General features: G+C 35.9%; 1 protein-coding gene and 1 long non-coding RNA gene across 2 annotated transcripts in view; one reads left to right on the top strand and one right to left on the bottom strand.

Moving 5' to 3' along the window:
- AGBL3 (AGBL carboxypeptidase 3) overlaps nt 1-14346 on the bottom strand; it is a 70499-nt gene that overhangs the window by 39514 nt on the left and 16639 nt on the right. Inside the window, exons 5-9 of the mRNA XM_047095331.1 lie at nt 11661-11768; nt 8439-8577; nt 6493-7272; nt 2262-2424; nt 553-679 (exon numbers count right to left, since the gene is read on the bottom strand). Of these exons, the coding sequence (XP_046951287.1) occupies nt 553-679; nt 2262-2424; nt 6493-7272; nt 8439-8577; nt 11661-11768 (1317 nt within the window). The remainder of the gene's footprint in view (nt 1-552; nt 680-2261; nt 2425-6492; nt 7273-8438; nt 8578-11660; nt 11769-14346) is intronic.
- Nucleotides 1-14346, top strand: part of LOC124523556 (uncharacterized) — a 73956-nt gene that overhangs the window by 58202 nt on the left and 1408 nt on the right. The window lies entirely within an intron of this gene.

The following is a 14346-nucleotide window of genomic DNA, read 5'->3' as shown; positions in this document are numbered from 1 at the left end:
ACTTGAACTCACGCAGGATCATGACCTGAGCCAAAGTCAGATGCTTAACTGACTGAGCCACCCAGGTGCCCCCCCACACTTTTATTTTTAAAGGAAACAAGTGCTTCCATTAAAATATAAATTGACCCCCCAAGGAACCCCCAACAAACCCAGTCTATTTTGACTTGCAGATAGCAAATCCACTAAAGACATGTCTATCCTGATGTTTTAAGTATGAACATTGCTTTTTCTTGCAATCAGGAGTCATCTATAAGGACTCTTTCTTAAAAACATAACAAAAACAATCAAAACTTAGTTCATGAAATAACCAGTTAGGTATTTTATCTATATGCTAAAACTCCCTTTTCTAAACAAAGGGAAAATGATGAGATGGAGATGCATATAGTGGTAGTTTGTTAATTCATCCTGTTTAGAGAATTGATTGGACACCAGCATGTTTCTAAGTAGGAAGAAAGTGCTCACTATCAAACTGTCTACACTATTAATCTTATGTTAAAAATGACTCTTTGGTTTGAAGCTCTGACAGCCATGAATGAGAACACTTGGTCTTACCCAGGGTAGATCCACAAAAAGTAGCCTCCATGGTGAAGCTGTTCTTGATTCCCATTTTCCACATTACCACCCTTCCTGTTCCCTCTTTGCTCTTCTGAACATTAAACTTGCAAGCTGAGAATGAAAACTAAAAATAAGCAAATAAAAATGAGAAAAATGTGTTTTTCTGAGTACAATGTCTTTCTCAGAACTAGGATTGAAAAGGAGGAAGTAGTGCAAAAGCAGTAATTCTCTCTAAAGTTTCACGGGCTTTTATTTCCTAAGGATGACATATTTACATTTCTGAGAACTACAGATTTGAATGCTGGTAATTTTACTTTTAATCTATATAAAACATATACCTTCAAAACCTATTAATTCTTGATACTGTTGGGATAAGATCTTATACTTTAAAAAACTTATAGGAAAGGGCTTAAATATGTTTAGAAATAAAGATTAATGTAGATTAAAAAAATTTTTTTAATGTTTATTTTTGAGAAAGCCAAGAGTGTGAACAAGGGGAGGGGCAGAGATGGGGGGGTGGGGAGGGGGAGAATCCAAAGCAAGCTCCAGGCTCTGAGCTGTGAGCACAGAGCCCGATGTGGGGCTCAAACCCACAAAGTCACGAGACCATGACCTGATCCCAAGTCAGGGGCTCAACTGACTGAACCACCGAAGTGTCCCTAATTAACGTAGATTTTTTGAATAGAATAAGGATGCTTTATTTTCACAAGATCGATCACTGGAAAGCTGTCCTAAAAGACTGTTATATCTATAAAATGTTTTAGTACAAAAAAAAAGTTTTTGTAATTTTATTTTTTATGATAAAAGTGACTTGTGTTCCATTCTGAGTTAAACACATGTAGAGATCTGTGTAAGCACTACTACAATCAGGATATAGGTCAATTCCATCACCTCTAAAATTCTCCCTTGTATCATTCCTTTACAGTCACAAGTATTTAATTTATTCTGAAGCTACAGTAAATGATACCATTTTCAGTTGTGGTTTCCAAGTGTCTGGTGTGAGTCTATAGAAATGTAACTGGTTTTTGTGGGTGGACCTTGTCATGTAGCACATCGCTGAACTCACTTATTCGAGGACTTTTTTTGTGGACTGCTTCGGATTTTCTATGAAGACAACTGTGTCATCTTTATTACTTGTTCCTTTCCAAAGTGTCTGCCTTTTATTTCTCTCTTGCCTTTCAGCACTTAGAACCTCCAGTATAAGGCTGAATTGAAGGGGTTAAGGCTGGCTATGCCAGCCTTGTTCCTGACCTTATGAGGAAACTAGTCTTTTACCATTAAGATGGAAGGATAAGGCACATTTTTTCCTTCACATTTCAAATTAAACATTCCCCACAGTTGCTTTTTTATGGTCAATTGTATAAACCAGGCAAAATAAATAAAAAAGCAGTTTACTAAGATGATCTATTCTGCAGTCTCACATGAGCAACATGTAATAAAAGAAAAGTTAAAAATCTTAAATGGGGGGCGCCTGGGTGGCTCAGTAGGTTAAACGGCCGACTTTGACTCAGGTCATGATCTCGCGGTCCGTGAGTTTGAGCCCTGCGTCGGGCTCTGTGCTGACAACTCACAGCCTGGAGCCTGTTTCAGATTCTGTGTCTCCCTCTCTCTGACCCTCCCCATTCATGCTGTCTCTCTCTGTCTCAAAAATAAATAAAGGTTAAAAAAGAAAAAAAATTAAAAAAAAAATCTTAAATGGTACTTACTTTATCTGGACAATTTTTGCTCAGCATAAGTGGAAAGATTTGTTGTTGTAAGTATAATGCTTTACATCTCTCACTACCGTCACAACCATACATGAAGATGTTCTCTTTCCTACTATGGCCATGAAGGTCACAATATAAAATAACCTCTCGTTTCTCCATTAATCTACCAAGGAAAAAAAAGAACGAAGTTACTAAATTTCACCTCTGCATTTTTCTTCTCTGGGTGGAACTATGGATTTACAAGTCTAATATCCAAATAAACAGAATTTCTTACATCCTTGCTTTCGACTTCTTTCTCTTATCCATACTGCACACTATTGGCAATTTTAAAACATCTCTAATAATTTCCTATTAACTATATACATTAATAAATGTGAATGTTTACCTTCCATTATAAGGATAAGATTTACCTTCCACCCAAGACTCTCCAACAGGATCCCTCTGCTTTATTATTCTGGTTTTCCCTTGCATACAGAAAACAGCTCACTCCTAGCTTTGCCCATTAGCTTTCACAGAGATTCTTTCTGACTAGAACGTCTTCTTTCTTCATCTCTGTATGTGCAAATACTGCCCCTCAAGGCTGACTTCATGTCTCACTTCCTAATTAGTCAGGGTCATAGATTTTTCTTTTTTTTGAATTCCTGTAGCACATAATATTGGTACCATTTACTTGACACTTGCCTTGGAAATTTTTTATATTTTTGATATTTAATCTCCTTATGGGTAAGAAATGCTTCAAATCATCTAGAACAGTGCTATGTACACAAGTACCCAAATATTTGTTAAAAACTGAGTACCAGACAACTTGGTGCTGAAGCCAATTATTATACAACCCTTGATTAAAATGGTAAATATCTGGGGCGCCTGGGTGGTTCAGTCGGTTGAGTGTCTGACTTCAGCTCAGGTCATGATCTCGCAGTCCGTGAGTTCGAGCCCCGCATCGGGCTCTGTGCTGACGGCTCAGAGCCTGGAGCCTGCTTTGGATTCTGTGTCTCCCTCTCTCTCTGCCCCTCCCTTGCTCATGCTCTGTCTCTCTCTGTCTCAAAAATAAATACAAACATTAAAAAAAATTTAAAAAAATGGTAAATATCATTTTGAGAAAAATGGCACTAAAGTTTGAATTTTTTTTCTGGTAAATTTTTAACAAATGAATTACTACACATTTCTTAGGAGCACAATCCTTGGCTTGTAAAACTTGCCATTCAATGAGTATTAAAGCTATAAAAAAATAGCCCCCTCCAAACTGATGAAAATAACTAATGAAGAGGCATTAAAAAGGTTAAAAAAAAAAGTGGTGTTAAGATGGTAGGATGATGGGCATTTTTTGCCTCCTCTCCCCCATATTTCTAAACTTTATATAGTGTTCTATCACTTAAATAACCAAAATCACATATACTATTATATCTGGAAGGGTAAGTACCAAAATGATAGTAATGAATGGTACTTATAGTAATATGAAATATATTACTTTTGTAACAAAAATATTAAAACCTAAAATCAAAACATAGCTTATATTAGCAACAATACTCCTTTAAACTATAGTGAAATCCCAAAGTAAAGTCTGTTACATGTATTAATTGGTTGCCCTTTTCTCATTTGGTGCCCAATAAATTCTAATGGAAAATGGAAGACTGACAGAAAGCCACTAAATGATCATTACAAGTTTTTAGATAACGAAGTAGATTATAAAACAAGAATATCAAGTTAGGGCCTTAAATATGAAATACACTAAACATTTTGGAACAAACATTTTCCCAGTTTCAATGACCTTTCAGTTTCTTATATGTAAGTTAAAACAAACTTCTAACTAATTCTCAAAGATATGTCATTACTTCTGAAGGGTCTCTCTAAATTTTACATGAATTTAAATCACTTGAGAAACATCTTGGGTCTTTTTTCTTACCCACAGGTTAAGATATTCTAAGTAATGTATACTAAGTAACCTATACTAAAACTACTTTCTCTTATTTTCATATTCTTTAACTATACGAAATCTTAGATATATTTATAGCTGCTTGCCTTCCCACACATATGTGACTTCTTATTCTACTTACCTGCCTATGATCAATTGCATTGAGGTAGTTTTCCTTCTTGGAAGTCTTTCTGAAACTTAGTAGATTCCTGCCTTAACCTTCTTACAAGGCAACCTGAGAAGAACTAAGACATTTAAAGTATTTTCTACAGAGACAAGCCAAAGGGCCTTGGCCTATAATCCATCTTGTGTTGGACCAGGGACCCTTTATGTCAAAGAGCACTAAGCAGATACTATAGATATTCTAATCAGCATCCTTTCTTATGATTTTTTAAAAAAATTCTAGAATAATTTTAGATTACCCAAAATTTGCAAAAATAGTAGTGTTTCCATGTACTCCTCACCCAGTTTCCCCCATTAACAAATTACTTAACCATGGTACAGTGTTCAAAATGAAGAAACCAACATTGGTATACGACTAGTAACTACACTCCCAACCTTATTTGGATTTCACTGGTTTTGCCATGAATGTCTTTTCTGTCCCAGAATCCAATCAGGGTCATCACATTACTTAGCTCTCTTTTTATTGTTTGTTATCCCCAGGGGAAAAAGGACGTCATAGGTTATTATATTTTTAATCACTTAATATTTCTCAGATAACTGCAGGGAATCCTGGAGACCACATCTGTGAGGGGTATGAAAACAGAGTTTTGAGTCCTTTTGGTGGGGATCTGCACCTTAGTCCCTTTGTGCCTAAGCAGATAAAAGGATTAACACGGAAGTGAAAGTTGATGCTGAACTGAGATAACTGGGGCCATCCTAAGCCTGTCAGCAGCTCTGATGGACTGGAGGTACCCTTGACATCCTCAGCCTTGAAACAGGGTTCTTGTACCTGCACTAGGGGCCCTAGCAAAGTGGGATAAGGATATAAAGTCTCTGTAATGTACTTATTATTGTAAATATTTGAATAATCCTAAATAGTTTACCAAGAGTTTTTACATCTATATCTGATTCATTATCAATTTTTTCTTTTTATATTTGAGCTAACACTGAAAACACTTAGATCTTTCAATGTTCTATATTTTATTCTGCGTACTTTTTATAATTTTTTAAAATGTTTAATTGAGCATGAACAGGGGAGGGGCAGAGAGGGAGATACAGAATCTGAAGCAGGCTCCAGGCTGTCAGCACAGAGCCCCATGCGTGGCTTGAACTCACAGACCGTGAGATCATGACCCGAGCCGAAGTCAGATGCTTAACCGACTGAGCCACCCAGGCTCCCCATCTGGGCACTTTTTAAATAACACTCTCATTTAATCCTCCTGCCTATGAAGTAAGTATTATTATTACCACATCTATATACTTTATAGATGAGAAAACCAAGCTTTAGATTTGTTTTTAAATTGCTCAAGGCCACACAGCAAATGGCATACCAGGATTCCAATCTGATATTGTAACTCCACTCCACACTCTTAACCAAAAAAGTCAAGAGGCTTTGGACTTGGAATGGGGTTCTCTGACTCCAGTAAATCTTTCTGCTCTAGCACATGCCTATTTCTTGATTGTTATTAACTGAATCTATTAAAGAATTCACCCATTCAACAAAAATTTAAATATTATGTGCATTTGCTGCTCTGGATTCTTTGGAAAATTTAAAGCTGTTCATTTCTTTTCCGGGGGAAATAAACACTATTATTCATCAAAATTGCAATAACTATGCAACCTGATAGTCAAAAGAGTACACTTATCATGATGAGCACTGAGTAATGTATAGAACTGTTGAACGACTATATTGTACACCTAAACTAATATAATATTATATGTTAACTATACTAGAGTTAAAATACTTAATAAAAAAAAAGGCTCATCAAAGAGCAATGTATGATCAATATAGTGCCAGGAGGCCCTATGACATATAACTAATTTTCACATGTAAGAGATTCAAGCATCCCGAAGTAAACATCAGTGCTACCTTTAGCAAGAAACCAGATTTGGGATATGCAAATTTAACTATTAGTTTCACAAAGCCACTAAAATGTTCTAGAAATTTATTCATTATTTAAGAAAAGGATAGTGAATCCAGTGGCATAATGCCAGAAAGAAGAGTGGAAAGAGTGGAGAAAAAATTAAGTAGCTATAGTTAAACAATTAGTTAAACTATCTTAAGAAGCTAGGGTAAAATGAATGGGATTGTGGTAACCAAATTCTCACTTCCAAGTTTACTAAACAAGCAGAGAGGTAATTTGAGGCTTATCTTACCTACGGATCATGTTCCGGGTATACCAAACAGAAGGAAATGATTCCTTTAGGACAGATGTATAGTTACGGTTTAAATCTTGTCCAGCTAAGGAACAACGATAATTTCCCACTATCACACCATCTGGATTCAGCATAGGTACCACCTTGAAGATGAAAGTGTCCCGAAGCAACTGTGCATCACTTGAGTCTCCTAAAATATAATCTAGGAAGCCTTTCATGATCCAAGAGCTGTTGGTTTCCCCTGGATGTACCCTTGCAGTCAAAATCACAGCCTTTCGCTTTCTTGAGTCAGCATTCTTCACAGGAGTAGTGATCGTTAAAACATACACCATGTTTCTAGCAATTGTGTGGCACAGGACACGTATTTTACAAAACTTTGACCGTACTGAGTCATTATTGATACTAGACAAGTATTCTTGCAGGTTGGTGTAAGTATATGGATAGCAGTGAGCAAAGTAGCAGGTATCTTTGTTGTGTGGAAATTGAAATGTCCATGTAAGAGAGAAATAATGGCGCCCCTCTTGTCCCTCGTTGTTCCTATAATATTTGATTTGGTCTCCTATTCTCTGCCAGCCAATATTATGAGCCTTGGCCTCTTTTTCAGAATAAAACAGTGGGCGCATACCCCGATTGTAAAGACTAGCAGGCTTAGTGAAATTGATTATAGTGAATCTGTAGACGATTCCTGCTTGAGTATTAGTGACTTGGAAATAGTACCACTGGGTGTGTTTATTTGTGAAGAGGTCAGGGCGCACAGTCAACTGGTATTCATATTCTGCCCTAATACATAAAAAGGAAAAAGAAACATGTAAAAATGACATTCAAATTTAAATTACATAAGGAAAATTATTTTACTTTTACCTATTCACTGAGAGCCTTTTATCCTGAAACTATTTAGGCAGCATCCAACAGCAAGTAATTGTAAAAGATAAAAGTTTTGAAATGTTCTTACTGGATATGAAATTGCTTCTGTGCTAATTCTCTAAAGCCTTTTTATTTCTTTGTAATTCAAGAGAGCACATTAAAATGGGCATTTGATAAAAAAATTCTGTATTTTACCTTGATTACATTTCCTATAAAAGAAATGATTAAAGAGCTCTTAAAACTTAAAGTCCATTGTTTCTTTTTTTTTTTTACTTCAGATACATATTCCTTTTTCTATTAGATTGAAACTCTAGAGATCTGAAATACTATCATTGAGAAAAGTTTAAAACATATAAATTAATACAACCACATACATTAAAAAATTTGAAAACTCTTTAGGGACTGTTTTTGGTAACTATTTGCATCCCTCGTACTTAATCACTATGGATACTTAAATAAAGGTAAAAATAATTTTACTGGCACATTTGTTTTACACACACACACACAATCTTGCTGGGTTATTTGTGACTTTTCTTTGCCAAGTAACCTTCTCTTCTATCAGGACTATGTACTTACTGTGTGTGTGTATGTGTTATAAATAGTGATTGAGAAATAGGTGAAATAAAGGATGCAAAACCAGAGCTGATGAATCTAGGTCATGGGTGTATGATGGTTAATAGAGAACTGTATTATTCTCTGTATTTAAATATTTTCATAGTAAAAATTCTTTTAAAGAATGCTCTTGGATAGCATGCATGTTCCCAAACATATTTTATAGAACACTCATCTCAAACACTATTCCAGTAAAAAATTTGAGAAGCAGTGTGAGTGTATGTGTGTGTGTGTCTGTCTGACAGTTCATACTGGCATATTAAAAATGTACACTACAGAAATCTGCTTAAGTTCATAGTATTTGAATCCAGAATTTGAACCTTTCATACCCCCTTCACAATCTCTAATTGGCATCTATACTTCAAGGAATTACAGTTCATTAATGAATACTAAAACTTTAATGTACCTAATACGGAAAATAATAAATAGTTGAAGGTCCAGCTCCTCAAATAAAAATAATTAAAACCTACACTTTGACTACCTTCTGTAGATTTCCACTCTCAAACCTTGCTTCAAACATCAAAGTATTGTCATAGTTATCCACAGGTTGCTTCAGGGGTGTTCGGTTGCCCCCTACTCGGGAATACACAAAACAGGGCTCCTTGTAAGCTGATGACAGAAGAAGACCATAAAGGTATCAAGCCATGTCTAAAGTACACAGATTATTCTGCACAGAGTTTGGAGCCACAGTATAACTGAAGTGTCACTAAGGATTTAAAATTTTAAAGTAATTTGACACTAACATACAGATTTGTTGAAGTCTAAGAATTTTCAGACTAGAAAAGCAATGCCTAAAATAAATTCATGTATTTGTCACATTAAAAGTATTTATCCTACTTCTAATTTTTATGAAGTAATTGGTCCTGAACTTTCCCATTCACTATAAATAACTATAAAGCTGGATAAAAAAATATGAGCTGTTTCCATATATTTGGATAACACACAGACTAGAACTATAATAATAGTTGAAAGAAGATAAATACATGAAGTATGCCCATGTTTAACCCTGGCTTTCTTCCTGGGAATACTTTCTGACTACATCCTAAGAAGGTGGCACTTAAGAATACTCTAACAGTCTTGCTGAGCTGAGGAGGCAAGACAGTTGCTTGGGGCTACGGAAATTTATGAGACAGGACACCAGAGAGATGAAAGCTACATAGATGGAGGGCCTCAAAAGTCTACATGGTGGTTCCCTGGTGGTTCCCTTCATGGCTGAGGGCTTGGCTGTATAAGCACAAGATAAGACTAAGATAGGAAAATGTTACTGTGGCGCTGAGATATGCAATTCTAGAATATACTGTAATTCTAATCTATCCGGAATGGAAAGACTTTATGGGGCATCTCAAGCATTCTTTCATGATTCAAGAAAGGGAGCATACTAGGCATATGTACCACATCCAAGGGTAAAGACCAAGACCTAGGACTAACTGAAGGACTAAGACAAAATAAAAATTTTGCCCTTACAAAAGTCTGCCCTTATAAAAAAATAAAACCAAGCCTGAAAGAAGCAAAATGATATGCCAGCAATTTAGCTGCCTACCAGAACTGTGGCATAATTTTTAAAAAGAACATAATACAGACTTCTAAAACATATTTTCACAACGTCCTGCATATGATTAGGAAAAAATATGAAACATGAAGAAAAGCAGGAAAAATGTGATCCATGGTCTCACACACACACACGCACGCACGCACACAATTTTCAACAAACCCCAAGATAACCGAGATGTTGGGATTAACAGATGACTCTGAATATATATCTAAAGACTTACAGGAAAAGATAGAGATAATGAACAAACAGATCAAGTAATCTGAAAAAAAACCTGAAAAACTACAAAAAAAGAACCAAATGAAAAGGCTAGAAATAAAAATTACAATAACTGAAGTTAATGATTTATTAGATGGGTTTAAGAAAGATGTTTTGTTATTAGCATACTATTGTAAATCAGATATGAGATTTTGCATTACTAGAGTTCTCAAAGTACAAATATCGATCTTGACTGTTAAGAACACTTTTCCTGAGGCTTAAGAAAAATTGAATACTGCAAAAGAAAGATGCAGTAAATTTAAAAACAGATAAATACAATTATCCAGACTTAAGGACAGAGAAGAAAAAAAAAAAAAAGATCCAGTGACATGTGGAACATAGCTAGAAATCCAACATATGTGTAATTGGCATTCCAAAGGACAGAAGAGAAAGAATACAGAAAAAATATGTGAATAAATAATGGCTGAAAAGTTGTCAAATTTGAAAAAAAAAAATCCAACTCTATTAACCTATGGATCAAAGAAGTCCAGCAAACTTCAAGCAGGTATCCAAATATAATGGTATCCAAATCTAGGCAGATCATACTCAAATTGCTGAAAACAGCCAGAGAGAAAAAGACACATTATATATATGTAGGGAACAATGATAAAAATTATGGCTAACTTTTTATTTAAGACAAAAGATGTCACAAGACAATGGAACATTTTAAAGAAAAAATTTTTAGAAGAAAAAAAACCATGAACCCAGAATTCTATGCACCTTGTTGTTTGGAGATTTCTCTTTCCTATAGCTACAGATCTGAAAACTATTTTGTCCTCTTACTCTTTCAGGCCTAGGACACACAATGATTTTGCTCTCTTGACAGTTTTATGTTGCTTTACCATCCCTTGTGAGTCTCTCTTAAGTCTGTCCACACTTTGGTAAGTTATACTTTCATTAAACTTTCTTAAATTACTCCCAGTATGCTATTCAGTTCCTGACAAGACCCTGATTGACTCACCTCAACTATTTTAATATTTTATCAGATCACATTTAAGTTATGTGTGGAAGTTCTAAGGCAGGTTAGCCATGTAAATATTTGAAATTAAAAAAAATCAGAGATGCTTGTCTTTACTCTGGTTCTTAAAAAATAATGTGAGTATATGATTTATAGAATTGTTTACTGTATAGGAAACAATCCTTGTACATTTTTGTTTTGCCAGCCCTTTAAATAAAATACATATGCTTCCTGAAGTTATCTCTAATATATGCTCTAAGATATAGAACTTGGATGGTGAAACTGTGCAGGAATCCCATATTTCCTTACATGGTGCTTTAGGAGCAACACAGTTTGGCATATACGCTGAGACATCTATGTTTTGTTATTAGCATACTATTGTAAAGCAGATACGAGATTTTGCATGAATAGAGTTCTCAAAGTACAAATATTGATCTTGACTGTTCAGAACACTTTTCCTGAGGTATAATCTTAGATGTTATTTGCAGTGTGGGGTATTTTCCCCCTTTTAAAGATGCAATCTCAAGAAATGCATCAAACTGGCATGAAATGAAAATAAAGTCATCTGAAAGATTTCACGAACATGAGCTATCAACAGAGAGGCAACAATAGTTGCAGAATACTCTACTGGATTTCTCTTTGAAAGGTGATGTGAACATAATTCCTTTTAAATATAATTCTCCATTCTAGTAGGCATTATGTTTTTTTTTTTTTTAAAGCAACTTTGCATAAACTGCAGTACACCTTCAAGAATATAATTAGCACTAAATCCACACTTGAATCAATCTGTAACCAAACATCTTGATGGTGACAGAGACTTCATGGTATTCTGCAGTTTCCATTATAAACAGCAAAACAAATATAATTAAGAGATGAATATAGATACCAAATTATATTTTATAGCAACATGTTTTATTATGTACCCACCATCTTCAGCTAGATAAACTACAGTATCTTCCTTGTAGTTTGGATAAAGAGGTTCTATCTCTAGACCTGTTGAGATGTACACTGGCTCAGGATAAGAAGGAGTCCAATCTGGGGGGGAAAAAAGAAAACATTATTTGAATATTACTTCAAAATTAAACAGGAAATGTTTTTAAACTTTATTTACTTTGAAAGAGTGAGTGAGAAGGGGAGAGGCAGAGAGAGAGAGGAAAAGAGAGAGAATTCCAAGCTGATAGTGCAGAGCCTCATGTGGGGCTCGAACTCACGGACTGTGAGATCACGACCCGAGCCAAAAACAAGTGTCAGATGCTTAACCCACTGGGCCACCCAGATGCCCCAATAAAATAGGAAATTTTTACCATATATTTTCAAATTATTCATTGGTATTTTTAACTCTAAAATTTAGTGTTTTATGTAGGGCTAGATTTTACCAACGGTTCATTGGAAGTGATAATGAACACTGCCACACTGTAACAAAACCCATAACATTTCATTTGTACTTTGTTCTAAATTATTAAAGTGAGTAGCTCGTGATTATTTTGTGTCATTAAGGATTTCATACTGAAGATCCCATTTTCTTGAGCATTTGATGACTTTTTGACCCACCTCTGGGAATCCTGCTCCACCTTTTGTTCTCCCTTACCCTGCCTCTTTAGCCTCCTGCTTGACAATGGTTGTCCTCTAAGCTTATACATGTTCAGATTTCTTCTATCTTCTCAAAGGAAGGCTATCCTCAAACCCCCATTTTCTTCTTTAGCTATACCAGCTTTCCTTCTCTTCATTATTTTTAGACCAAATTTCTTAAAAGTTGTCTAGACCATGCTGTAATAAATGACTTATTTTTGATCAAACTTTTGAACACGACCTATTTGACTGAAAAAAGTACTTCACAGCCCAGCTGCCCTAGTAGTTCCCACTTTTTAGCGGAACAGAATTTGGATGATGCATTCTCCTCCTTTCCTTTTATCTTTAGCTGATATGTGGCAGACATGCATGGCTGTGGAAATATGTATGCTCCAACAGAGGGAGCCATACTCTATGATCCCAAATATATTCATTAGAACAATTTTTTATTTTTTTTAAAAAAAATTTTTTTTCAACGTTTATTTATTTTTGGGACAGAGAGACACAGAGCATGAACGGGGGAGGGGCAGAGAGAGAGGGAGACACAGAATCGGAAACAGGCTCCAGGCTCCGAGCCATCAGCCCAGAGCCTGACGCGGGGCTCGAACTCACGGACCGCGAGATCGTGACCTGGCTGAAGTCGGACGCTTAACCGACTGCGCCACCCAGGCGCCCCAAGAAGAACAATTTTTTAAAATGTGGTGATGAGAAATAAGTATTACTTGACGTTTTAAGGATTGTGTACAACTGCTTTAGCAACAGAAGTGTATTTGACATGAATATGGATCAAGTCTAGCTACAGAAAAAGAATAGAACAGAATATTGATGCAAATATGCATGAATACACATAGTAGCATTAACACACAATGAAATAAATTGATAATAAGTCATAAAGAAAATTATAACTAAAGAGTGAGCCTCTCATTATTTGAAAGCCTTAACACAAATCAAATTTATTATTTTTTTTAATTTTTTAATTTTTTTTTAACATTTATTTATTTTTGAGACAGAGAGAGACAGAGCATGAACGGGGGAGGGTCAGAGAGAGAGGGAGACACAGAACCGGAAGCAGGCTCCAGGCTCTGAGCCATCAGCCCAGAGCCCGACGCGGGGCTCGAACTCAGGGACCGCGAGATCGTGACATGAGCTGAAGTTGGACGCTTAACCGACTGAACCACCCTGGCGCCCCAACACAAATCAAATTTAATCATGAACTACTAACATAGCATTGATTCTGACAATTTTGGGGATTTCAACTATTTACCTTTGTGCATGTTTATTGTCAAACGCTGCATGATTTAATTCTTTTTTTTTTTTAATTTTTTTTTCAACGTTTATTTATTTTTGGGACAGACAGAGACAGAGCATGAACGGGGGAGGGGCAGAGAGAGAGGGAGACACAAAATCAGAAACAGGCTCCAGGCTCTTAGCCATCAGCCCAGAGCCTGACGCGGGGCTCGAACTCCCGGACCGCGAGATCGTGACCTGGCTGAAGTCGGACGCTTAACCGACTGCGCCACCCAGGCGCCCCTCTTTAATTCTTAATTAAAGAAACAGAGATTTCATTAATCTGTTTATACTCTTCTTTAACTATTTACTAATAAATAGTCCTATCTGTAAAGAAGTATGAAACTTTACCACTGGAATTGGATAAAGAACTTATACAATAGGAACAAGTTTGCAGCTTATCAAAGTACCCTTATTGAGAACCATATTTTGAGAATTGGTCTAACCTACTTCAATCTAGCTTTTGCTCTACTCCATGAAAACTGTTTGCATCGTATTTGACAGACTGTTGGATGGATGAATGGATAGTTGAACAACTCCGATGGGATTCTTATGGGATCCCTTAAATTCAAATAATGTAATACTGACTTATTGCCATAAATGCTTTCTATCTGACAATACCTTCCCTGCAGAGAAGCTTGTTTGGAGCTAAAATTGTTTAAGCAGAGATATGGGCTGGGAATGGAAGTATTTCCAGATTTTTTGAGAAGTAATCCATTAAAGAATTTCACCTGTGAGGGACTTAAACATCAAATGG

The sequence above is a fragment of the Lynx rufus genome, unplaced genomic scaffold, assembly GCF_022079265.1.
Source record: "Lynx rufus isolate CCGP_SWC_20201006 ecotype Redwood Valley unplaced genomic scaffold, mLynRuf1.p SCAF_4, whole genome shotgun sequence".
In the NCBI taxonomy this organism is placed as follows: domain Eukaryota; kingdom Metazoa; phylum Chordata; class Mammalia; order Carnivora; family Felidae; genus Lynx; species Lynx rufus.
The sequence above is the reverse complement of the archived record's forward strand: the minus strand, read 5'-3'. Positions and strand labels throughout refer to the sequence as shown.